The sequence below is a fragment of the Solea senegalensis genome, linkage group LG3 (assembly GCF_019176455.1).
Source record: "Solea senegalensis isolate Sse05_10M linkage group LG3, IFAPA_SoseM_1, whole genome shotgun sequence".
NCBI lineage: Eukaryota > Metazoa > Chordata > Actinopteri > Pleuronectiformes > Soleidae > Solea > Solea senegalensis.
This window is the reverse complement of record NC_058023.1, coordinates 3,526,373-3,553,572: the sequence shown is the minus strand read 5'-3', so window position 1 is coordinate 3,553,572 and position 27,200 is coordinate 3,526,373. Positions and strand designations below refer to the sequence as shown.

Sequence of the window (27,200 nt, the reverse complement as noted above, 5' to 3'; positions counted from 1 at the left end):
TGTCCCGTGGGAAATCAAACCAAAGATTCACACCGTACATAATTCAAAACACCTATATCAGTAACAAAATATCGCAATAAATATAATCGCAATATCGCAATAACTATTGCAGTGTATACTATCATAATATCGCAACACATTTTTATTCATAGACACAATCATGATTTCACAGTAGCTACTGTACTGTCAGTATCGCAAAAAATATTCTACTGTGCGTACTATCAAAATATCCCAAAAGATACACTGTAATAACGTGGACACTCACGGTGTTGCGATTAATATCGTACAGACGATACTTACACAATATCACGATAAATATTGTACCGTGAATACTATCAAAACTTCACAGTATTATGATAAATATCGTACAATGGGTAGCATCAGAATATCGCAATAAATGTGGTAACGTGGATACTATAACAATAACATTGCAATGAATATTGTGCAGTGGTAGTTTTAAAATATCGCAATTCAAATCATATGGTGGAGACTTTTACAATATCGCAAAAAATATCCTACAGTGGACAGTATCAGAATATCGCAATAAATATAAGACAGTGGATAGTATCACAATATCGAAATAAATATGGTATTGTGTATACTACCAAAATAATGAAATAAATATCGTAAGTCAAATCATATGGTGGCGACATATCACAATAGATATTGTACTTTAGGTGGTATCACAATATCTAAATAAATATGGGATGGTGGATACGAACAATATCACAATAAATATCATACCATTTTTCTTATCAAACATCGCAAAAACTGTAGGTAGTATCAAAATATCGCAATAAATATTGTATAGATATACTATGAAAATATCACAATAAATATCGTACCATTGGTCGTATCAAAACATTGCGATAAATATTGTATGGTGAATACTATTACATTATTGCAATAAACATTGCAACGGTGGTATCACAATATCGCAATAAAATCAGATGGTGTATACTGACAATATCACAATAAATAAAGGTATAAATATTGTATGGATATACTATAAAAATATCACAATAATATTGTACCGTTGGTAGTATCAAAACATCGCAATAAATATTGTATGGTGAATACTATTACAATATCTCATTAATATCGTATTGTAAGTAGTATAAAAATATCGCAATAAATATTGTATGTTGAATATTTTCACAATATCGCAGTAATTATTGTACTTTTACAATATCAAAGTAATTACAATATGTAAATAAATACCGTACTGTGGACTTTTTATCGTGGCATTATCGCAGATGTTTCGTAAGCAAATAAGGATGAGGAGATGTTGTTGTTTAAATTTGCATGTTTCCTCTAACAAGATTATGAAAAAACACGCTTTTTCGTCACATTCCCAGTGAACGTGTTAATCCGGATCACAAAAGTTGTCTCCAAAGTGGATTTTCCTGCAGCCTGAAGGGTTTTGTTTACAGACGAAGAGGAAGGAGGACGAAGGAACAACATCACCCGAGGAGGCTGCACGAGGAAAGAAGATAAGATTTCAAAAAAAAAAGAAAAGAAAAGAAAGAAACGCGGTACAGAAAGAAGTAGATTAAAAAACAGAAAAACCGATAGCGACTGAAGAGCAGAGGCTGCCTCTGATTTCAGCTCGTCGTGCCCTGAAATAACGAAGCGGTAAAAAAAAAAACACACACATACAGAAGCTGGAGGAAAATAAACACCTGGACCTAAACCAACCCAGACAACCGGGGTTGCCAGGTCTGAGCCGAAGTTTTCCCGAGATTAGGAGAGGGAAGAAAAAAACAGCCAAGTGATGACATAAGCCGAATATGCGCGAAGCTCCGCGCGCCTTACCTCGATCCAGAGTGAGCGGTTGGACCACTGTCGCCATGTCTGCTGTTAACTGGAGACTGTGGAGAGAGAGAGGAGAGGCACGAGCTGCAGCATCACACACACACACGCGCGCACACACGCAGAGAGGGAGAGAGCGGTTGGGAGTGGCTTGGAGGAGGAATAATCTACCTCCATCCTCATCATTTTCACAGTATCTCCATCACCTGCTGTTGTTTGTGCACAGAAGAGGACTTAAAAATGCACATTTTGGCACCTTAAGGCAGAACAACCTGTATGAAAATGCATATTTAATAATTAAAATATATATTTTATAAATAATAATAATTAAAAATATCTTACGGTAGGTGGTATCACAATATCGCAATAAATATTGTGTGCGATACTAAGACAACACCGCAGAAAATATCGGATGGCGAACACTAGCAGTATCACAACAATTATCGTACTGTTATAGTGAATACTATTACAATATTGCAATAAATATCTTATTGTAGGTAGTATCACAATATCTCAATAAATATTGTATGCGATGCTAAGACAATATCGCAAAAAATATCGGATGGTGAGCATTAGAAGTAACAAATATCGTACTATTACAACATCGCAATAAATATCTTACTGTAGGTAGTGTCACAATATCGCAATAAATATTGTATGGCGATACTGAAACAATATCGCAATAAATGTGGTACTGTAGGTGGTGTCACAATATCGTAACAAATATCGTACTTTAGGTGGTATCACAATATCGCAATAAACATCATGCAATCAATACTATCACAATAAATATTGTATGGTGATGCTAAGACAGCATCGCAATATATATCGTACTGTAGGTAGTATTGCAATATCGCAATACATATTGTATCGGATGGTTGATGCTAACATTATCACAATAAATATCGTACTGTTGGTAGTATCAAAACATCCTAATAAATACCATTATACAGTCATAAACTCCCTCTTCTTCAGGTCAGGTAACTTCCAAGTTTTCCACCTCATTCATTTGACTAGCGCCGCCGTGAGGAGATATTGAGTAACAACGCCCTGCGAGTGTAACTGTCAGGGACTGTTAACTTTAAGCGACTTAATTATCGATATTTGCCCAGGATTATCGTATTGCACGAGGAAGGACAACGGTATATCGCCAAACGGATATCTTGACCCGCCACATTCATTCATTTAATTGATTAATTCTGAGCAGGCCGTTCTAGTTTTCGTGTGCATTTGCTTTGTGCACGAGGGAATTTGTCATGTGGAAACAGGAAGGAGTGTTCCGTTAACCTTTGCCCCGACGCTGGAAGCCAACCGTCGTCCAAAATAACTTACTGTGCACACTGCTGGGATTCAGATTCATTTTTTTCAAATGTCATCTTCTAAAAACAGCAGCAGAGGAAAAAAGAGCACACAGAGTTACACGGTGTCGACGTACAGTAAAAAGTTTTAGGATTGCGTTCAGGGCCGGGGTTGGGGTTAGGGTTAGGGTTAAGAGTCTAGTTTCCATCGAGGATCTCTGTCATGTTACCTGACAAACAGAACACGGGGGAACCTTTCTGTTTTCTATCAACTCTGAGCTCAAATTTGCGAGGTTGGCCAAAGTGCGCCGCATAATGGCGCCGATAAAAAGCCCCGTGAAATGGAACCCAGAAAGACATAAAAACAAGATAAAACATTAAAAAACGATACTGCACATAATAAAAACGCACATGAAAACAAACATTGACATAAATACCAAGAAGGAGGAAGAAGTAGTTTTAAAAGATCTCTGTTTGGTCACCTCTGGTCTTTAGTTTAGTTTTTCGGGATTTCGGGCCCATTTAACGATTTAAAAACAAACAATAGCATTTTAAAATCAATCCTTACCACGCACTGGTAGCCAGTCAAGCGAGGCCAATATTGGCCAAAAGTCCAAAAATTAGGATTTCAGTCTTGTTTAGGTTCAGGACGTTCCTCGACGAGTCTGAACAGGATCGTTAGAGTCTGGTTTCAAAGGCAGGAAGATCTGTACGTCGTTCAGTTGGAGAACAAGCGATAGGCCGAAGGTTAAATGTTAAATGAGAGGCCGTGAGGGTGAATTGGATGAAGGAAGGAGAAGACCTGAGAGTTCGGGAGGAGCAGGATCTTTTATACATGAAGCAATCTTTGATAGGGAGCCGCTGAGGTTGCTGCCAGAGTCAGGACAGGTGGTCTATGATTAATGGAGGGTTTTCTGGTGATGATGCGGGCAGCAGAGAGTTGGACCAGTTGCAGTTCATGGATTGGACTTTTCAGGTGAAACGGAACAGTTACAGTATCGTCGTGTGACCAGAGTGTGAACCAGAGCAGCAATTTTCTCACACACTTAAGTGTGTTAGTATGTTTTCTTCGTGGTATAAACAATCTACCTCGACATGTAATGTTTTCTGTGTTTTTTTTTTTATCGTTTTTATATTAATTTATATTAATATAATATTTTATATTATATTTCGGTGTTGTTTTTACAATTTCAAGCTTTGAAAACAGTTTTTGTGTACGTCAAATTAAGCTAAATCAAACAATCTTGAATCGGATTTTGTACATTTTGAGTGCTTTTTGCTCTTTATACTATATATATAACTATATATATACAACTATATATAACTAACTATATAAAACACTCTATATTGCACATTCTTAAAGCTTGTGTGTATACATTTTTTTTAAAAAGACAGCCCAAATGCTCTGTGGTCTGTGTTCCGTGGTCCAGACCTGGACCTGCGCTCAACAGAGTACAGAACATGTGACCTCCCTGCCAATTACATTTGCGCCTGCACGTGTCACTCGCTCAGCCATGCACACACGCACGGTATAATCCATTCAGCCCGTAAAGGACAGAAGGATAGCAATGAACATCAGTTTGAAGGGCTTAAGATGAAATCCCCGCGATTATGCGCCGGCCACAGAACCGAGCCAAACCACCGGCTCTCTCCATTTACTGTGGATTTTCATCCTGTGGTCAGTCGCAGTATGTGACGGAATCGGGGCGAGTGAGTGATTGGGTGCTAAAAGGTTATAGAACGTGCTGAATTTATTGTTATGAAGTCATAAAAATGGCCCTGATATGTCATCAGAGATGTTAAGTTGAATTAGTGCAGTGTAAATTATGCCACAGGCTTAAAGTACATCATCATTATTATTATTATTATTATTTCACAGGCTTTAATAATAATAATAATAATACAAGAAACAGGAGAGGGTCCAGTGAGTAAGAAATAGAGACATCTTGTGGCGAAACCGCAGATTTTAGCAAATGGGAGGACGACTCTTAACCCTTTATCACCTTTAATGCCCTTTATTTTACCCATGAAAGGTCCAAACTTTCAATATCTGGCAGTTGTTAACAAGATTTTGCGTGTTCAATTTGAACAGTATAAACATATTTAAAATAACATTTGTGTGAATTTTGTTGTTTTGAATTTTTGCGACAGCAAAAACCATCGCGAAATAATGGTAATGCAAAGTGCGCTCAAGCGAACGTGTTAAAGGATTAATAATCCCTTAACTACGGGGGCCCTCATGTACCAGAAAGGTACATATTTGATAATCAAATTATCAAACATTTCTTCTTTCTATGTGTAAATGCTTTAATTAACATAAAAGGTGACATTTTAATTAATTGACCAAACAGATATGGTCATAAATTAGTTAGCAATTTTGGTTGATTGATTGTTTGGCCTTTTATATTGACTTTTTATGTTGCAGAAACACTTTAAATGAGCCTTTTGCCCATTTGCTGAAGCGATGACCTCACTCCTTACCTCACTTCACCCTCAAATTCGCTGCAATAATTGCATTTCAGATCAAATTAAAGGTACATTTCAAAAACCTGCAGACTTTTCAATCTCACGGTCCATATGTGCTGGTGGATTTCCAGCCCGGGCCGCATGCAGATGTTGACTTGCTGTGAGTGCAAGGATGGAGGGATGGAGGGAGGGAGAGGACGGGAGCTTAGAGAGAGGGCACGAGAAAGAGGACACGGAGAGATTACACTCTTCCATCCGTATGGGGTGGAATCCAGTTCTGTGTTTTTTAAAGAGACGGGATTACGCTGCAGCGTCCTTAAAGCCGCCAAAGTGCAAGTAAATTGATTTCTGAACGGCCTCCACTCGAACAGAAGAGGAGACAAGTGGTCTGAAGAGGGATGCTCGTCACGCCGGTGCTCGTGCTTTACTTATTCTTTTCAAAATAAAGGTATTTGTTTGCTTCTTTGAGAAGAAGCTCGAGAGCACTTTTGTCTGTGAACCGTAAATCTCTAAAAACAAAAGGAATCAATGACAACAACATGCAGCCGCTGCTGCTGCTTTTGCTCAGCGCTGCGTCTAATGGAGGACGTGGCTAATAACGCAGCTCCACAGGTGACGCGATGTTTGTTAAATCCGTACAAAACACACACTTTTATCTGTAAATTCAGCAGTTCTAAAACTATTATATGATGATTTCACATTTCATGGCAGAAACTGAGTTTTTTACAGTGTATAAGCTCGTTTTTATTTGTTTATTTGTGTGAGCTCTACATTTAGCTAATACATTTTGACAACAGTTGACTGACAGTGATCTATACGCCGTGTCACAGCGGGCACGGATAACTCGTTTTATAATATCTGTTTTATATGACGACGTGACAGGCGTCTCTCTCCCACAGGAGGCGCTGTTGTTTATTACAAAGCTCCGTCAGTCAGCTGTTGACAGGTAAAGCTGCTGCTGCTGCTGCGTCATAGTGATTTGGCCTGATTCTCAAAGATAGTCTGCTCATTTTCTTACCACAAAGGGACAGTTCAAGTTTTTTGAGTTGACTTGTGGTAGAGTTTGAGTCAAATAATAGCATGATAACCTATAAACAACAAACACTTCAAATGTTTTCCCTTTATTGAGAAGTACAATTCCAACAATATTACGCCTAAGTTTACCATTTACAGGGATCTGTAACTGAAGAATATAAAATCATCCATCCTTGGGGCCGGATTGGACCCACAGGTGGGCCGGTTTTGGCCCGTGAGCCGTATATTTGACACCGCTGGTCTAAAATATCTTAAGAATATGTTTGCCAGTTTATTTTTGCCTTTTCCAGGTGAAATAAAGGAGTTTGTGAAGAGCTCTCTCTCCTGCACCAAAGTCCATAGAAAAAATCAGTGTTTTTAACTAACATGGACAAAAGGACCTCATAGTCTTCTACTGTCTTGTTTGGTAAGTTTGTCTCAATTCAGTCACCCCAAACCAAGAATTTCAAACACTTACGTCATAAAATAACATATTTAAACTTATTTATAGAGGCGGCAGTGGGTCAACAACTCCCGTGTGTCATGATGTTAAATTGCTGATTTTCTCTATGGGGTTTGGTGCGGAGAGCGTCCTGGCTGCTTTATGGAAAGAGTCAGTGTTGATCACGCGTTAACACCTCATACAAAAAACACACCTGGACCTGGTGCCTTTGACTGGACCTGCTTTGCATTTTAATCACTCACTAACTATGAGGCCGCTGCAGCAAACGCCTCAGGGAATCGGCCCTTAAATAGAGATAATACATCACATAAAAACGTTGCAGCGCCACCAGCTCCTCTGTGATTTAATCCCCATTTCAATTGAAACCATTTTTTTTTTTCGCCACAAAATGAAGAGGTGCTGTCTCATTTTCATCGTCTGTATTTATCTGTACACCTGGTCCACATCTGGGTCTCTTGTCTCCTCGTCTTCCTCGGCTCTAATGCTGCGTCATTTGTTTTTAAACCTGTCGAGTGGAATAATCCAGCGGCCAACTCCTGCGTCCAAATACCCAGAGAAGCGATCATTATCCTCAGACTAATTTGATTGCAATCCATATTCTCCACTTGGAGATTAATATTTCTAAAAATTAATTCAGGTCATTTGTGACTGATTTCTCCTTTACGGGATTTCGCACTCGTCATGTAAAAGGGCGGCGGCGGCGGCGTTCTTGATGAGTTCAGTCTAGACTCGAGTCTGCGACAGTTGGTGTCCCTCCGTCCTGTGCCACGCGGCGTAGGAATGAAACATATTCTGCCAACGGCGTCTGTGCTGTTAAAAACTAAGAGTTATGGCCGAGTCTGAGAGGTGAGCGGTGATTTAGGAAGACCTTTAGGCCCCGGAAAATTACAGCCTGAGAGGAGAGGACAGGACAGGACAGGACAGGACAGGACAGGAGAGAAGAGGAGAGGACAGGAGAGGCATCCTGTCTCTGTTACAGCTTTGATTATAGTTAAACACGGAGATAGATTGTTAGTGAAATATGAATCGATATTAGGTTTAAAAAAAAAAACAAGCAAAAAAACTCTTCTTCAAGCGTCGGAAACACTTTATTTTAAGGTCCGTGTCATAAGCTGTAACTTTATATTCATAAGATCCTTTTATACATAAATATTAGTGCAAATAAAAGTACATTTGTTATTGTTTTTTAGTCACTCGCGGGGTCTATTGGAAACTCGTAAACTGTCAAAATGCTAATGAGACGTTTTATAATTTTTGTAAACAGGAACAGAAAATATCAAAATCCCTTCTTTTTTTAAACATTATCATTATATATTTGTTACAAATTCAGTGTGTAAGACACAGTGACATCTACTGGCAGGACTGTAGATTGCAGCAAACATACCGTAGAACACACTTGCGCCGCTCTTTCTCTACGAGACTACGATATTGTACGCAAACCAATAACAATAACAACGCTCTTATGTGATATTTTGCGCACACAACAGCGTAGCGACAGAAGTACTATTAGCAGTAAAATCAGCCATCTTATCCTAATTCGACCACAAATGTAACGTGTCATTATTTTAAGGCCGGAAAACACCAAACACCAAAATATTCTCATTTCAAAGCAGTTACACGTGTATACTCACATATTAATGGACAGCATAGTCAATGTGTACCAATAAACTGTCCTTAATGTGACACACTGTACCTTTAAAGTCTTTTTATGCTGCACATTGTTGATACATTATGTGTTACAGCAGATTCAATCTTTTGCATTTAAAAAAAATCTGATTTTCACTTTTATTTTCCATGGAAAAGTGTTGGGCAGAGCAGACAAACGCCCGGGGCCTCAAACTCAGATAACACTCCCTTAAATTATATAATCCTCTTTATGCAACATCTTCAAAAACTCAGAGTGGTGATGTTGGGAGTTATAAATAAAGCAAAAGCAAAAAAGAAATAAAACTGAAACAGTAGTTTTGATGTAGACCCCCCCCCCAGCATCATTTTATCTGGGGGGCCCTGAAGTGCCTTGAAACGCCCCTGCTGCTCAGCAACAAGCGTAAACACCGCCCTGGAAAATGTGTGTGTATAAATAGAAACAGATGACATGAAACATCAGATGGATGAGTTACTCCACCGGGGGCACCAGTGTGCCGGGGTCATGTATGCAGGGGTCAGGTGGATTATGGGTATTTACCAACAGCTTGTGCGACGTTGGGCCACTAACATTCATCAGTTTAAGCAAAGATTTTTTACATTATTTATTGGAAAAGTGAAAGTAATTTAATACTATGACTGTTAAACATAGATTCATGCTGTGGAAGAGCTTATGATACATTAACCGGGTGTAGTTTTATTGAGTTTAAAATATCTTTTACTGTCCAAGAGTGCGACAATAACAATAGAAATGATACAAAAATATACTAGCACAATTTTCAGTCAATAAAACCTTACAATATTGGTGCAATCTTTTAAAAAAACAGGTCCCAATTGTTCTATTTTATTCATATGTATTGATTTATTCTTTCCTATCCTTAAAATCTGATTTAAATTTACTCATAGTCATCATTTATGACAATTTAACAGAAGCAGAGCAGTGGAGTTTGTTTTTATTGGCTGAGCCAGGTTCTGTTCTGAGAGTTCAGACAATGCTGATTCCTGCACACATATGTACACGTTTAACTTCATGTAAAAAAAAATACCCATAGACCACACACTGTGAATGTATCACCTGAAATGGCTAAAAACAGACGATTTTAAATCATCTTTTGTAATCTTATCGCCTTTTCTTCCTATTCTTTGGTGTTTTACAGTAGTTTGTGTCCACTTTATTCCAATTTTGTTTAATAAAATTAATTCAGTTCACAGTTTCTATCTCCATTCAATGTCAATGTGGGAAACAAAACAACATGATACAACGTTAAGAAAACACAACAAAATTAAGCCAACACATTAGCACTTTGGTGACGTTTTTGTGCTTTCCTAATGCCTTTGTGTTTTTGTAACGTGTTTTAGCGTTTTTTTTTTAATGTTTTCGATTTTTCTTACTGTTTTAGTGTTTTGTTAAGATTTGAGCATTTTTGTAATGTTTTAGCATTTTGTAATGTTTTAGCGCTTTCTTAATGTAAGTGTTTTTCTTAATGTTTTAGTGTTTTGTTAAGATTTGAGTGTTTTTGGAATGTTTTAGCGTTTTGTTATGTTTTAGTGTTTTCTTAATGTAAGTGTTTTTCTTAATATTTTAGTGTTTTGTTAAGATTTGAGTGTTTTTGTAATGTTTTAGCATTTGTTATGTTTTAGCGTTTTCTTAATGTAAGCGTTTTTCTTAATGTTTCTAGTGTTCTGTTAAGATTTGAGTGTTTTTGTAATGGTTTAGCGTTTTGTTAAGATTTGAGCGTTTTTGTAATGTTTTAGCGTTTTCTTAATGTTAGCGTTTTTCTTAATGTTTTAGTATTGGTCCTAATGTTAATGTTTGGCCCTTCAGGGCCACCGTCCTACCCTGGTGTTCAAACAAAATCATCATCACTGAATATAACAATAAGCAAATGTTTACACACAAGAAAAATGGGCGTTTGGCACATAGTAGCGTTTGACAGTATGATGTAACACTTGTGAGTGCGGCTCAAAGCTCCTCCTGCATCAACTGCATCCAGTTCAAAGTTCACTTGTCTTGCGGTTGATAATAAGGAATCCCAAAGGAGGCGGCTCTCACTTGAAGGCGAAAAACTGTGAAACAAAGTGAAAAAACAACACTCATAAGTTTTGATATTTGCAGCAGAGATGCATTTCCATGTGAGGCAGCTGTTGCGCCTGAGCGGCTGCGTTCCATTGCGGTGTTGTAGCAGGACAGTGGGGAGGAAAGTGTGCAGCGTTTCAGCCGCACAACAACAACATCAACAACGACGTGGACCCGCGCGTGTCGTCAGACATTACGCGTCCGACTCCGCGTACAACCGGAGCTTCGCGTCAGCGAGAGACAAACCCGAGGAGTTCTGGAGTGAAGTGGGACATGACATCCACTGGTTTGAGCCGTGGACTCAAACTTTACGCGTTGAGGACCCAGTTTTCCCAAACTGGTAGGTTTCTGTGGTTTCAATGTTGCCCGTGAGCATCAACAACAGTAACTTTAGCAGCGGCAACAAGTTACGTTTAATGTTCAGTGCAGCGTTTAAATGTTTGTCGCGTTGAACTGAAACAAACAGTCTGAGAGAATTGAAACTTAAAGGAAAGGACTACAATTCCCAGAATTCCACGCTCCTTGGAAGACTCCAAGCTAAAGTGCTAGCAAACTTTAGTTTAGCACGTTCGTATTTCTTTACTATGACACATATTTAGCGAGTGTTAGCCTTTGTAGGATTTTATTTAGCAAGTAGCATTTGTATTACCAAGACAGTAGGAATATTTTTGGACTGATTAGATATAAATTTACTTCAAAACACATACTGCAATGTGAAAACACGCATAAAAACGTTCACTGCACTGTATTTCGCTGCTTTTTGGTCTTGGTGTAAAGACATATGAGGTAGAGCTGCATCTCACGATTATTTTAATAATAGTAAGCCTTTAATAATAGTCTGTCGACTATTTTCTCAATGAATAGAGTAATCGGTTGGTCCATAAACTGTCGATGAGTGTTTGTCAAACCTGGAAATGATGATTCTTCTCAAATGTCTTGTTCTGTCCACAAACCAAAATGATTCATTTGTATTGATTTCTTTGTTTGTATGGAGCAAAGAAACCAGAAAATATTCACATTTTGAGAAGCTGAAACAATCGGGAATCTTGTTTTACTAATGAAAAAAAGCTTCAAACCGATGAATCGATTATCAAAATAGTTGACGATTAGTAATCGAGTAATTGTTTGAGCGCTAACATGAGGACTGATAGTGTTCTTACTGGTATTTAACGCTCCTGACGCCCTCTCGTGTCATCAAAAACTGTCCTCAAGTCGAGTCTGAAGTCATTGTTCTCGCCAGCAGCTTGTACACACACACACACGATACAGTAAAGCAAAGTCAGAGTGTGGCTCCAACGCCGTCTCCACGGCTTCCAGAGCAGCAGAGATCAGACACCATCTGTTCCCACTGTCACCTTATCAGGCGCATTGATTTACTTGCTGATGGAGGTGTCTGCATGGGTCCTCGCCGGGAAATGGTTTCATCACGTCGTGCTCTCCCTGTCAGAGATCAAAGGTGTGTGTGTGTTTGTGTTTGTGTTTGCGCTAGGTTTGTTGGCGGGAAGTTGAACGTGTGCTACAACGCCGTGGACCGCCACGTCGAGGGCGGACGCGGAGAGCAGCCCGCCATCATCTACGACAGCCCGGTGACGGGAACGAAACAGGTCATCACTTTCAGAGAGCTCCAGGAGCAGGTGAGTGGAACAAGGAGCCGGCATAGTATGGACGCGGCTTTGTTGTAAAGGTTAACCGGGGTAGAAATGGATCTCGAAAAGGAAACCCCCTTGGCTGGATTCTGTCCGTGTTTCCATGACAATAAAGTCCCGGGGGTTAGCCAACTTTCTGCAGTAGCACTGAGTGGATGGAGCCGATATTAGCATGGAGAACAGTGAAAGGAAATAATTAACTTCATTGACATTCTGGCGGACTTTGCAGTTCAATCAGGCCTCAGTGGCATGTTCTCTAATTGAAATGTGCTCTAAATGAGCTGCAGTGTTGTACCGCTTTTAGTTGGCCTTTGTCCCCAAAGTAAAAAGACACCTTATTTAAAGGGATTTGTCTAATTTATTTATTTTTAAAGTGTGGTTAATATTGACATACACTAAGCGCAGGGCTGGTTCTCAGACTCTAATGCAGCTGCTGTTGGGTAGAGACGGAGAAAAGAGAGACTCTCCTGCACCAAAGTCCATAAAGAAAATCAGGCGAGGACACAGACTTTCTGGTCTGCTGCTTCCTCGTTTTGGTAAGTTTTTGGGGCACTTTAAGTCAATTTAAATGTGGGATTTGAAACCACCAAACTCAACAAGAACAAGAAAAGACATTTTAATGAAGAAAATCCCCTGATTTTCTTTATGGGCTTTGGTGTGGGAGAGTGAGGTGGGTGAGAGGTTTGTAAATGTCAGGTTTCAGCCAGAAAAGGACGTCATACAGGGAGAGAAAAAGCTAGACTCAACCCTTTAACACTTAACCCTCAAAATGTCCGTCTAGATTTTTTTGTAACCATATTTTTAACCATAAAAGGGCCAGAAAATGTCCCTGTTTTTTGCCCATTTTTCCAGAATAACTTCCAATATCTGCTAGTTATTTAGATTTTGCATGTGAAATTTGAAATTGGAACAGTATGAAACATTTACTATGACATTTTGTGAGCCTTTGTCACTCAATGTGCAAAAAACAGGCAAAAAAAATGGAAACTATGTACAGGTGCTCTTACCGCTCAGAGGCTGATTCTCTGGCTTCCTGAAACAGCGCGAGTGGAAAGGCCGTAATAAACACACGTCGTGCTTTTGACGTGCAACTTCTCAGCTTTTTAGAAACTGCTGGAATTTTTCCCGATAGCACAAACTGTCGCGTAACTACGCTAATGCGTATCGTCAGTGATACACTCGGTGTTAAAGGGTTAAGAAGGTGTGGATTTTGTTAGATGAGATTTTTGGTGAGTGTCCCAAAATCTGTTTTCCTGAAGGCAGCGACACACTTTCAACCACAAGTCAAAAAAAACTCAACTATCCCTTTTAATATTGAGTGATATAACATGTCAGGGTCAATCACAAATTCAGGCATATTTTCATAACATTGACATCCAGTGCTCTGTGTCACCCCACCCCCCCGCCCTCTTGTGTTTTTAATCCAGGTGTCCAGATTAGCGGGAGTCCTGGTGAAGAATGGCGTGCACAAAGGAGACCTGGTGGTCATTTACATGCCCATGGTGCCCCAGGCCATGTTCACCATGCTGGCGTGCGCGCGCATCGGCGCCCCACACAGCCTCATCTTCGGCGGCTTCGCCTCCAAAGAGCTCTCGGTCCGCATCGATCACGCCAAGGTTGGAAAGCATAACCGTTCCCCGTTATACGATCTCTTTTTTATCAGCGCACTGTCACTCTTTAGTATCATGGTCGCTCATTAGGAGCGGCTATGCGAGGCGGCCGATGTGATGGTGTTTAAACACATCCGTTTGTGCCCGCTATTACTCCGTGATTTTTTTTTTTCCCAATTCAAATTCACTCGCGCCGCTGGTAATGTGCGCCATTCATCCTGCAAATTAGCCACAGCACTGAAAAGCAAGTGGTGCCTGAGGCTTCTTTGTTTTGTTGAGCTCGGAATGACTCATTCACAGTGGAAAGCACTTGGCTTTACCCCCCACACACACACACACACACTGGAGAATGATGATGATGATGATGATGATGACGACGATGCCATTGCCATATGTGTGGAGATTTTTTTCATAAGCAGGGGTGGCAGAAGGATAAAGAGACCTACTTGACATTTTTATCGTGGAAGGTTTTTAATGCGAAGTGTTTTTTTTCTGTTCAAACATACAGTAAATCTTAATGTATGTATATATATGTGTGTGTGTGTATATATATACATATATATATTTATATATGTGTATATATATTTATTTATAAATATACATATATATGTATATATATATATATATATATATATATATATATATATATATATATATATATATATATATACACATATGTCTATGTATATAAATACCTCAGGTGTGTGGAAAGCCTTTTATTTGTTTGGGAAATTAGTTTTTTTGATCACGGCTTTTGTAGACGGCATTTAACTCCTCGCAGCAGCAGCAGTTGTGACACAGCCGACAGACTCGAAAAACAAATTTCGCCGAGAGCGCAGGCTGGTTGACATTTCGACACGATCACATTCTCACTTCGCTCCTTTGTGTTTCCCCAGCCCAAGCTCATGGTTACATCCTCATTTGGCATCGAGCCAGGCAGAAGAGTGGAGTACATCCCTCTGGTGGAGAGAGCCCTGGAACTGAGCTCTCACAGGCCCTCCAAGGTTCTCATCTACAACAGGCCTAACATGGTAAGAAGTGCATGCTTCATAAAGCAGCGCGCTGTCATCTCGAAAACCTACCGGTGATGTGTGTGTGACACCATGTAAGTGCGTTTGAATTTTGAGCTGCCAAATATAAAGCTGATTTACTTCAGCTGCCGTGAAGCTGCGCCTGGGAGGAAAAAATGATTTCCCAAAGCGAAAGGTTGCAGTTTTTAAGCAATAAGAGCGCATTTAATCAGCCAATTGGCCAAATATGTTTGAATGGTGTGATCGAATTATAAATCCTGCCTCTGCATCAAATGATGAAATGGTAGTTAACGCGGATGAGACGGAGTGAAAAATGGAAGACCAGAGAAGCCACACCACATTCCGCCACGTTCATTATAAGTTTATGACAAACTGATTTATGTCTGAAAATGGCTTCAGGCAGCCTCTGGTGTAGATCTTTTCTTTTGAAAAAGGTCTGAGCAAACAAATTCTTAAAATTGATTATCCCTTCATGAATCGCTTACTTTACGTTATGTCATAAAACTCTTTGTGACACAACTTTTTAGTGCTTTTAAATGAATATTACTTTTATTTTAGTTGCAAAATTCTTCAGCGTACATTTGTACGTCATAGTAAAACAGCGTTTTATCATCAGCCTGTATTTGTACGTCATGGTAAAACAATGTTGCATCATCAGTGTATATTTGTACATCATAGTAAAGCAGCGTTGCATCGTCAGCGTATATTTGTACGTCATAGTTAAACAATGTTGTATCATCAGCCTGTATTTGTACGTCATAGTTAAACAATGTTGCATCACCAGCGTATATTTATACGTCATAGTAAAACAGCGGTTCATCGTTAGCTTATGTTTGTACGTCATAATAAAACAGCGTTGCATCATCAGCGTATATTTGTACATCATAGTAAAACAGCGTTGCATCATCAGCGTATATTTGTATGTCATAGTTAAACAATGTTGTATCATCAGCCTGTATTTGTACGTCATAGTAAAACATAATTTCATCATCAGCGTATATTTGTACGTCATACTAAAACATCATTTCAGCATCAGCGTATAATTGTACGTCATAGTAAAACAGCGTTTCATCATCAGTGTATATTTGTACATCATAATAAAACAGCGTTGCATCATCAGCGCATATTTGTACATCATAGTAAAACAGCGTTGCATCATCAGCGTATATTTGTAAGTCATAGTAAAACAGCGTTGCATCATCAGCGTATACATGTATATGTCATAGCACAATTCACAGATTACCAATAAACTCAGGGAAATAACTTTTACAGAAAATGTACTAGAAGCTCAACCTTTCAGATCATATGAATTCTCGCTTTACTGCTTTATATTTTTTTTTTATTATTTTCAAACACGTCCTCCAACATAAAAGGCTTTTTGTTAGATCAGCCAGTTTTACTCTGACTTTAAGCTTGCTTTTCAGGCAGATGGAGGTTTTGTGTTTCTTTCCTGCCACAATAATCTGTACAATACTGAGTAGGTTGATGATATTTTTAGAGAGAAATAGTCCTGAATTTTCCTCAACAATTTGATGTTATAGAGATTAAGTATCGGAGTGATTTAGATAATGTGGTTCATGAAATTATGACCCATAACAAACGCGTGGTGACAAAAAAGTGATTGTTTATTGTTGAAGTGTGTTTCACGTCTGATGTTGTTGATGTTGTCCCTCTGTAATGAGGATTCACATAATGAGAAAATACTTAAAGTAGTTTAATTAGAATAAAAATAAGTTTTTTTTTGGGGCTTGTGTTTCTTAGGAGAAAGTGTCATTGAACCCTGAGTTGAGTCTTGACTGGGAGGAAGAGATGGCCACCGCTCAGCCACACGACTGTGTTCCTGTTCCCTCCAACCATCCACTCTACGTCCTCTACACCTCCGGCACAACTGGAGCGCCAAAGGTAGAGACTGTTATTGTTGGTTGCGTCCATTCTTTTGTGTTTTTTTTACCTAAAACGACAGTCCCAGATGAGCCTTCTCAAATAGACAAGTTACAAGATTACATTTGTGTCTGGCGCCTTGATTCTGCAGAACAATCCGTCCTCAATCCAAACAGAGTTTTTTTTTTTCCCACAGCAGGAGCTGGAGCTCATGCAGCAGGAATTGCCTGGAGGCAGTTTGAGTTGGAAAGAAATGTAGCTCCCTTTTTAAAATCATGTCATTTTCCCTTTTGGTCAACAGATGATATAGAATATCCACCTGCAGGCTCGTGTCTAGATTTAACAGTGTAGCTCTGTGAAATAATTGTTGACACGAGGACTAGACACACTATCATGTTTATACGGCACTTTTTTTTAACTCATAAAAAAGGGCTAGAATTGCTATAAGTGTCTTCATTCAGGTTGATATTACGCCTGTCGCCAACCTGGTGTTTTTCTTATCTTGTCCCTCAGGGTATCGTGCGAGACACCGCGGGCTACGCTGTGATGCTGAATTGGACCATGTCAAATATTTATGGGCTCAGTCCTGGAGACGTAAGGCAATAAAGCATACCTTTCTGATTTAGTGCTGTGCTCGTGATTACGTTTACGTTTTACTATCTAGCGGACGCTTTGGTCCAGCGACTTACAGAAGAGGAATAAGCTACATAGAAGAAGTCTCGGAAAGAAATCCACTAGATAGGAACGGTGCATTGACAGAGGGTGAGAGGGCAAAAGTGGATCCAAGTGAAGAGGAGGGGGGGTAAGTAAGTGCTAGGTCAGAAGATGCTCTTGGAAGAGCTTGGTCTTCAAGAGCTTCTTGAAGATAGATGGGAATGCTCCTGTTCCGGTAGCGCTTGGTAGGTTGCGAAGAGAGTCTGGATTGTCTTGTCTGGGTTGTTGGCACCGCCAGACGACAATCCTTAGATCCTTTGTCGAGGGGTAACATAAGCCTTTATAAGAGCATTCAAGTAGGTGGGAGCAGCTCCATGAAGCACTTTCTTTGTAGGCTAGCATCAGGGATTTGAATTCGATGCGGGCGGCCAAGTGTAGCCAGTGAAGCTCATTGAACAGAATTAGAGATTAGAGATCGTACCTTTTAAGGCCCGGTTCAGACCTGGTTTTAACATTTGTCCTCTGTGATCTGACCTAGGACTATTGCGGTTAAATAATTTTCACCGTGGTTAATGACAGTGGTGTTTATGTCAGAAGTTTATGGGGTCACAGGGTAAAATCGTTTTTTTACCTACCTAAAATCGCAAATTTGTACTAACGGATGTTTATTTGACATTCATACATCCATTCATCCACCTTTCTACCACATGAGGGTTGCGGGGGTCACTAGATGCCAATCCCAGCTGACTAAGGGCTATAGGTGGGGTAAACTCTGGACAGGGCGCCAGTCCATCACACTAACACATAGAGACAAACAACCGTACATGCTACGGTCAATTTAGCATGTTTTTGGACTGTGGGAGGAAACCGGAGAAGACCCATGTCATGAACCTAGGTCTTCTTGTTGCAAAGGGCCAGAGTGCTAACCACTAAACCAACCGCGTAGTCCACATTCATTTATAACAGTCATAAATAATTGAGTATTTTCTGTCCGAGTAAGTTTTTCTTTCCCTTTTTCAGGTTTGGTGGGCAGCGTCCGACCTGGGCTGGGTCGTCGGGCATTCATACATCTGTTACGCTCCTCTGCTCCATGGCAACAGCACAATTCTCTACGAGGTGTGTTCCTGTCAGCAAGATTAAGTATCTAGAAAAAGGACTGGAGCAGCATTAAAAAAGGAAAAAAAAAAGAGCAGCAATATGCAGTAAAGCCCGAGCTGTACAACTCGCAAGAGTCAGGTGGAATATTACGTGCGAACACGGCCATATTTGGTCAGTGGCTCCAGTTTTATGTGGACTGGGACTCGGTTCAAGATGTGGGGACCCGTTTGACCCTGTTGCCGTGTTTAACTCCAGTCTCACGAGACCGGCTGCAGCTGTGTGTGTGTGTTTAAGTATTTAAATCTGTAGAGATCCTTGATTTAATTGAAGTTAAGCAAGTACAGTGTAAAAATCTTGAGTGGAATTCAGGTTTTCAGGTTTGACAAATCCCAACATGTGTGCGCTAAATGAACATATTAGCATTTTCTCCTCCACTAAAGCCTCTTCCACACTAAATATAGTGAATTTTGTTTTTTAAACCTGGTCACCTAGCCAAAAAAATTGTGTGCGAGTTGTGACTTCACAAATGTGGCGGAAACAAACTGAATCGGACGCCGTCCCCACGTTAAAACTGAGCTTAGCTACAAACGTTCATAGCTAACGGCTATGCTAACAGCCGTGCGACGGAATACACGTGATAGGGTTGCCCCAAAAAATGGTTAAGAAATATTTCTGCGTTCAATATACGCCGTAAGTCGGAGGTTAGAACTTGGAATGACATCAATTGGCAGATGACCACTTTCCTGAGAAGCTGATAAAAACCATGGAGGCACGTTGTTAGCTATAGAAGTCGATAAAAACACTTTACACGTTGTTTTGCTCAAAGAAACAGCGAAGCAACGTGTTCATGGATTAAAAATCGAACAGTATGAAAAGAGATGTTCCCTTAAATAGACATGGGGTCATTTAAGTACTGATATTTAGGTGAATAGTCAATTTAAAAATGTACGTAAGCTAGGCCTACGCAGAACAAACGCCGTGTAATGAGCGGGTGACGCTAAGCTAGAGAGAGCAAATCTTACTTGACTGTCTCACCAAAGCAAACTACAAAGATGGAGCATGCTGCAAATCAATAAAAGTGGACGTTATCATGGACGGAAGCGTCTCTTACAAGTTACCCTTCCATCGTTACACATTTGGTCCTTGAGTTTGAGGAAATTGGCCCTGACAAAGAAGAAATAACAAGAGTTTAAATGACTGGTGGTATTAGAGTTCATGGAAACAAGCTTGGTACGTTTTTTTTTTTTAAGACAGATGGGGAAAAAAAATGACGATAATAATAATAATAATAATAATCTCTTTATTACGGGTTATTTGCCGTTTCTTTACCCACTCTCCAGTGAAGCACTGCCTCCACACAGGTTGTATTTATTTGAAGGGTTATTCTCTTGGGTTTAGGGTTGTTGAGCTGCAGTATACTCATCGTGCTGATAGCCACTATTTACAGTAGCCACTTATTTTCTCTCTCCCGTGGACAAGGACGCAGCTGGACCGTTAATTATTTTGCCCGTCTTTGAGTCGATATGTGACTCCAGCTGTGTCGTCCGGTGTAGAATGTGTTAAAGCCGCCCGAGTCTTATTTTCCTCGTGCCATTATCCAAATGTTATACATGTGAATTGCAGTGGATGCATGAAAATGTAGACATTAGTGTTCAATAACTGGTGTCATTATTTGTTGTCATTAAACAGGGATATGTATTTTTTTAGATGGAGGGACAAAAAAAAAAGAAAAGAAAAGAAAATGATGGGCCAAAGAGAAACGATGTCTTATCCGCTTGTAATCGCACAACATGTCGTGGGGTTCACTTCAGACATGATGCTGCGTGTATGTTTTTTTTTTGTCTTCAAATGTTTACCCAGACCAAAAAAAACAAAAATGACAGTTGGACGTCACTGCTGCTGCCGTTCACCGCTCTCTTCCATCTGCCCTTGTTTTCCTGCTGTAAGGACAAGCGAGTTGAATGGAAGGAGCTCGGGTGAATCTGCTGCTGGAGGTTTTTTCGCCTGCGGGCGTCTTTTGTCTGTCTGTCTGTCTGTCTGTCTGTGTTCTCCCAGACAGACAATGCTTCCATTGAGCCGCAGCATTTTTATTTTTTTATGTGTGTGTCTGGAAAACAGACAGCCTCTCTCATTTTTTAAGCAGCTGCCTTCTTGAATATTCATGGCTCATAGTTCACAGTTAAAGTGAATGTGTAGCGTGGAGCAGTCAGTGTGTGTGTGTGAATCATGTTTTCTGTCCGTCTCATGATTTATTTAACCTGCATCCGCAGGCGTAAAAAAAACAAACAAGCCCCGCTTTCTCTTTACAGGGTAAACCCGTGGGGACCCCAGACCCCGGAGCGTTCTTCCGCGTGCTGTCGGAGCACGGAGCCTCCTCCATGTTTACGGCGCCCACTGCCATCCGAGCCATTCGCCAGCAAGACCCGCACGCCGAGGTTGGGAAGAAATACCCGCTAACCAGGTAGAAGGCAACAATGCACAAAAGCACGAAATCACAGTGAACTTTAGAAGTTAAATAGAATAACTGCTAAACGGGGGAATGTCTTTTTTTAGTGTGCGCCTGGAGGATTCATTCAGGAATAATGAGTTCCCTCCTTGAACTAACCCATTCGAGAGTTTTTGGTGTTTTTTAGACTAAACTATCCATTTAAATGTTAGAAATATGAGTGTTAATGGCAAAATATTGCAGATTCAATGGAGGTTTATAATGTTTTTAGGGCATCATACAGATCCCTGGTTCTCAAACTGTGGTACCAGTGGTACACGAGCGTCCTCCGAGGTGTCCCCCTGGTGACATCATCAACGCTGACTTTTCCACAAACTAGTCCGAGACCAGGACGCTCGGTGATAAGTTTGTAAGCTGCTCGCGCACACCGCACCAAACTCCATAGAGAAAACCAGCGATTTTACATCATGACACGCAGGAGTCGTTGACCCACTGCTGCCTCCATAAATAGGTTCAAATGTGTTCTTTAATGACTTTGGTGTTTGAAATCCTTCATTTTATTTGGATTAATTGATGGAAACTACCCATGTCCTGCATGACCTCTTACTTTAGTAAAGTAGTCAAAAAGGTCTCACATGTGTCTTAGAGATGGTTTAATACCATTTTATTCTTGCCTGATGCAGTCGTTGTGATTTATCAGATACAGTAATGTGAATATTTTTGAAGTTCTTTGCTCCATATCGCTGAGAAATCATTAATAATATTGAGGTTTGGGGAACAAACATCAAAATTTCTCCACATTTTCTGCCGTATTTGCACCAAATCAATAAATCAAGAATGTAACCGACAGATTAATACTGTGCCGTTATGGTTCAGGACATGTCGGGAGTATTTTGTAGCCAGACAGTGTCTCCGTCTCTGTCCCACCTCCTCTGCTCACAGTGGTGTAAATCAGGACGGAGGACAAACAGAGGTGAGGTCGCCGCTGTCCACCTGCGTTAAATCACACCGTTTGAACTTGACTCGCCCAGCTGCTCCGTTCTCACCGGTCAGGTAAAGGTCGCCCGGGTCTCGCGACCCGGCGATCGCGGCCGATAATTGTTTAGGTTGAGTTGTGGGAGATTTGGACCCGAAGGCGCTGGTCCACCACTTTGATCCCGCTCGGTGGTCAGCAGAAAAACGTCTTCTGAGCACACAATCGTAAAGCAATTGTGAGCGCGGGCTGACCTCCGACCTCGGCGAATCGTTCAGCGACTCTGCAGTTGTGTGCTGAATTTGACAATCCTGTGGTCGGATGCATAAGGAGAAAAGATTGTTTGTTCTCCACGTTTTTTGTTGTTTTTTTTTTTAATGCCACAATCGAGTCATTTGGACATGTGATTTTTCTGTGAACGCTGTCTTTTTCCCTCCTCCTCGGAGGCAGGTTGGTGAAAGATTACTGCATTTCCCCTCCGGCACCGAGCACAACATCCCACCGCGGTACAGAGGCAGAATTACGGAGGCAGCAGTGAAACATGGTTTCATTTTTAGTACAAGGAGCTTCAATGTCTCTGCGAGCCTTTCACTTCAAATCCATGATGTGTTATTGTACTTTACACCCACAGAAATGGGTTTTATGTGAAGGTGAAGTCGTATTTATTTGTGCAGCACCGGGGGTCTGAAACCTGCAGATCCTCAGTGCCTCTGCACTGGCTCCCTATAGCCTTGAAACACTGTTTTTACTCTATATTCATTATTTCTTTGAACACTCCTTTATTTTATTATTTTAGAGATCAAGGCGATAAATTTGAGTGAGTTCATATTTTGTCCCCGAAAAGTAAATAATACCAGCAGGTTTTCCTCAAGCATGAACTACATAAAATCCTGCCCAAAAATATGTATTCATTTCACTTCATAAGAGTTTGGTGTCTTTTTGTAGTTCTCAATTTTCATAAATGCAACAAACTATAGCTCTTTTGTATCTTTTAGAGCACTTTATACATGCTGTTATCTTCATTTTATGTGTCAACAAAGGTTTTTGCGGCTCCAGATTAAATTTTATTTGGGTGGAGAGGAGACAAAAAAGGTTGGTTTAGACGGCGACGTACAATCAAAACTGCATCAGGGTTAAATACTAAAAAAAGACTAAAAAAGTAGATTAAAGAAGATAATTACTATTTCAGAGTTCAGGGTGAGAAAAAAGTCAGAGATACTGTCAGGAGTTGTTCGAATGACTTCAGAAAGTGAATACACCGGTTCAGGGCCGGGTCATACATAGGTTTGGAGTCACTTTGTATTTCCATATGTGTGTTAACTTGAGCCTGCACGTTTACGTCAGGGCTCATATGCTTTTTTCGTAGCAGCGACTTCTCACCAGAAAATCACCCCTCATTTAAGCTCATGTAACCTCGAGCACCTTCGTTCTCGTTGTTTCTTTTGACCAAGAGTGCAACACTAGCTGGACTGGAGAGGGTTGCGTTTAGGGACGGGACGATACCACTTTTGTGTGTCCGATACTCGAGTATCTACCGATACCGATATCAGTCCGTTTTAGACCTTTTATGAATGTATGAAGCTGTGAACGACGTATTTGTTTGGAAGTCATTTCAAAGACATCATTCTCCAACTGAATAACAAACAGTGATTTTAACTGATATCGGACCGATACTGAACAATACCGATACTGACCAATACAGATACTGACAGATATCGATGCTGACCAATATGATACTGACCGATACCAATACTGACCGATACCGATTCCCGGAATTTAACATCACCGGGATTCTAACACTAATTTAGACATGGAAAGTATAATTTGGCCCAAAGAGATCACTAATGTATTGCGGTATTTCCACTTTGAAACCCTTGAAAGTTTGTGAATTTGGAAAAAAAGTATTTTAAAAATCAAATTAATAAATAGACATGGGTCATTGAAAGTGCTTGAAAAGTTGATATTAGGGAAAATGTCTCCCTTGTTTGTGAGGAAGCCACCTGCTGTTTTCATGCGCCCTGCCATCCTAAGCAGTGTCAGCTTGACTTTTTGGCAATTGGTCCTAGAAAGTCCTTGAAATGTAATTGAATTTGATGCCGAACAAGGTGCGTGGAACCCTGGTATTGAGAAGCGAGACAATTAGGAGCTTTATAGACTGAGTTAATGGAGTTGGAGTGTATTAATCTTTCGTTTTTTGGCATTAAAATCTCAGAATCTTGGGGTTTTTCAAGGTTTGTATTTCAATATAGAGTGAATAATGCAGCGGTGAGTTCTTGCTTTTGTCTAGATTTGTTGAGTTTGCGACATCAGTGACAGGTAAATATGAAGATAATCTAGTGATCAAACAATCAACTCTTGTCAAGTCAAGGGGAACGAACACTAGAGAAACCTGCATAAATCTGGGAATAAAGTGTATTCTTATAGGTTTATTTCCGTTATTGCAAGACTGACAATTTCACACCCAGTCAGGCTAGTCGTAGAGAAAAAGGGCAGATGTCGTAGTGATGAGAGTGAACGTTATGAAAGGTCAAGAAAAGAGTGGTGAATGACTCACAGGTTTATTATTTCTGTAACAAAATGTGTGAGATGTAGACATTTTAACCCTCGCATACTCACAGGGCCAATTACACCCTCACAAGTATATAAACATCTGAATCTACTCTTAACACACTATCATCATCCAAAGTTATCTAAGAAATAAACATAAGCAACATAAATGTAACAGCCATAATGATTAAAATTGCAAGAACGTCCTGGAACTGCTGAGGTTTGTTAAACCATATATAACTGCGTAATTTTCCTCCTTTCAAAATCCCTAAACTTGTTTTCTTGGTGATGGCAAATCATCGACGCGTCGACACAGTGCGCTGAATTCTTAATGCTCTGCAAAATAGAAAATCAACCAATCAAATTGACCAGATGCTTTCACTCATTCCCTCTAAAACGCACGAAACCATAATAACGCCGCTTTTACTCAAGTCTGTGGACTCCTCCAAATGTCCAGACTGTTGACGCTGTGAGACATTTAAGGCACTGCTCCACTGTAAACTCTCTGGACTGTTATTAGTGTGCGTGAGCCGTAGAGTTCAGCTCAGCGTGGACGTGAAGGCTCCACCGACAGTCTGGCTGCTGGGCTCTCTGAAGCTGTGATGTATGTAGCGTGACAACGGGGGCAAAGTTTCTGTCAGTCGTGAGTCGACGGCGGAAGTGACTAGAAAAATGTTCAGAACTTTGCTCATAAATAAGTGACAGAGTGCTTTAAAGGTCCTTTTGTTGTTCAAGTGAAGTAACATATGCACATTGTCCGCTCTTAATTGACTTAAACACATAAATATTGCGTGATATACGCCAATGTCGGACTGATACTCAAATACGCACAAACTCGATACGGTACATGCTTTTGTTTTTTTGCGTTTCCATTAGGAATAGTACCAAAATAACAAACTCCAACCGTTCCATTCTTTAGCACCCTTCCCTTGGGGTACTACAGTAAAATGGTACGGTCAGGGTGGAGCTAGACCGCCAACACTCAGTTAATTGGGGCGACAGGAAAAACGCCACTCCCTTGCGATTGGTGTAAATATCCCATTGAAGTCGAGGCAAACGCCACACAGAGCTCGACGTCTTGTTGAGACAAACTGCCGGATGTCCTCCGTTGTTGTCCGTCGTGTCATCGTTCATTGTCGTCTTCACCCGTACAGCGTTACGTTACGCAGGCCACACCTCACCAGCCGAGCAAAAGGTACTGTTCTTGGTCAAAGCGCCAACAGAACCCAGGGCTTTACCATTCCAAACTGTGCCATACGGCGATGTGATTAAAACGCAGCATAAATACAAAGAACATAACGGCTTGCTAATTGCTCACCTGTCCAATTGATGATTTAACGGGTCTTCATATTTGGCGGGTGACTTTGGAGGCGTTTGGACAAGAAATACAAGAGAAATTAGTATAAATGCAGCAGACTTCTGCCGCCTCTCACACAGTGCTATGTAATAGTAGCGGCGAACATTCAAACACACAAATAATACACACAGATATTGAAGGTGAACTGCACTAGGGTATTTCAATCTCAACAGAGGAGGTAGTCTGGCTAATCTGGCAGATTTTTGACAACTTTGTTATCATCACTCTTGGTTGTTTATTGGGACAACCCATGGCCAAGCAGATAGAGGGCTTGGCTTGTGACTGGAGGGTTTCCCGGTTCGAGTCCCCACCAGATCAAAGCCTGGGGCTCCTGAGTAAGATACCCAGTCCTTTATGACATCCAGTGTATCTGTAACAAAAAAAAAAGTCTATTTATTATCTAAGGAAACATCTGATTATGAATTCCTTCCTTAAATGTACACGTTTTTGTCTCGTCATCGATTGTCACATCAACTTTGCCACACTGACCTCACACAATCAAAAGGTCGTCATGTGGATAACCTTTCGCACAAAGAGTAAGACGTTTTTTTTGTCTCCGTTTATTGGTCGACTCCAAGGTCGCACTGTAGTGTGTTTTTATATCTCTACAAACTCGCACGGAAACGCAGTTTTTTTTATTGCCGTGAACTCTGATTTGACTGAGAAAAGAGAGAATATTTGTCATAAATGGGCCGCTCCTTCACCGCTGACCTCGAGCGGATACCAGGAAATGAACAGCTTGATTTGGTAATATTTGAAACCTGTGGTGCTTTAGCTGGTAGAAAACTGTCCTTCTACACTTTGACTCTGTGGAAATAAAGTGTTTGGCCTTGAGAACTGTATCTAAAGAGGTAGGGAGATCGGAAATGAATGTATTGACTATGTGGGAAATTAGAAATACTGCGGCTTTGTGCAGCGTAGATACACTTAACCATCACTGAAGGTTTATTTGTCGTCCTTGATTCTTTGTGAGTTGTTTTTGAAAGGGAAGGTTGGGCTTTGTCAAGTTTTCCCCTTTCTAAAAGCAGAGCGCAGATGTTTGCGTTGACTGTTTCTGACTCGATGTCGGGTGCAGTCCCTGAGCCTGGGCGGCAGCCAAGCCCCTGCCTCTTCCAGTCGTGTTCTCTGAGGTCACTGTGAATCTCACAGATAACACTCTTCCGCGGAATTCCTCTGACAAGCC

At 40.5% G+C, this 27,200-nt stretch overlaps 2 protein-coding genes across 4 annotated transcripts in view; one reads left to right on the top strand and one right to left on the bottom strand.

Annotated features, from left to right (window-relative positions):
- lin7a (lin-7 homolog A (C. elegans)) overlaps positions 1-1,898 on the bottom strand; it is a 41,123-nt gene extending 39,225 nt beyond the window's left edge. For all 3 annotated transcript variants that reach the window (XM_044020689.1, XM_044020688.1, XM_044020686.1), the window contains exon 1: positions 1,816-1,898. In XM_044020689.1, the coding sequence (XP_043876624.1) occupies positions 1,816-1,852 (37 nt within the window). In that variant the 5' untranslated portion in view covers positions 1,853-1,898. The remainder of the gene's footprint in view (positions 1-1,815) is intronic.
- An 8,800-nt stretch (positions 1,899-10,698) lies between these two features.
- The window catches only part of acss3 (acyl-CoA synthetase short chain family member 3), a 42,019-nt gene continuing 25,517 nt past the window's right edge, over positions 10,699-27,200 (top strand). Inside the window, exons 1-8 of the mRNA XM_044020703.1 lie at positions 10,699-11,114; positions 12,264-12,408; positions 13,848-14,036; positions 14,927-15,061; positions 16,823-16,963; positions 17,456-17,536; positions 18,617-18,712; positions 21,004-21,155. Coding sequence (XP_043876638.1) covers positions 10,819-11,114; positions 12,264-12,408; positions 13,848-14,036; positions 14,927-15,061; positions 16,823-16,963; positions 17,456-17,536; positions 18,617-18,712; positions 21,004-21,155 — 1,235 coding nt within the window. The 5' untranslated portion in view covers positions 10,699-10,818. The remainder of the gene's footprint in view (positions 11,115-12,263; positions 12,409-13,847; positions 14,037-14,926; positions 15,062-16,822; positions 16,964-17,455; positions 17,537-18,616; positions 18,713-21,003; positions 21,156-27,200) is intronic.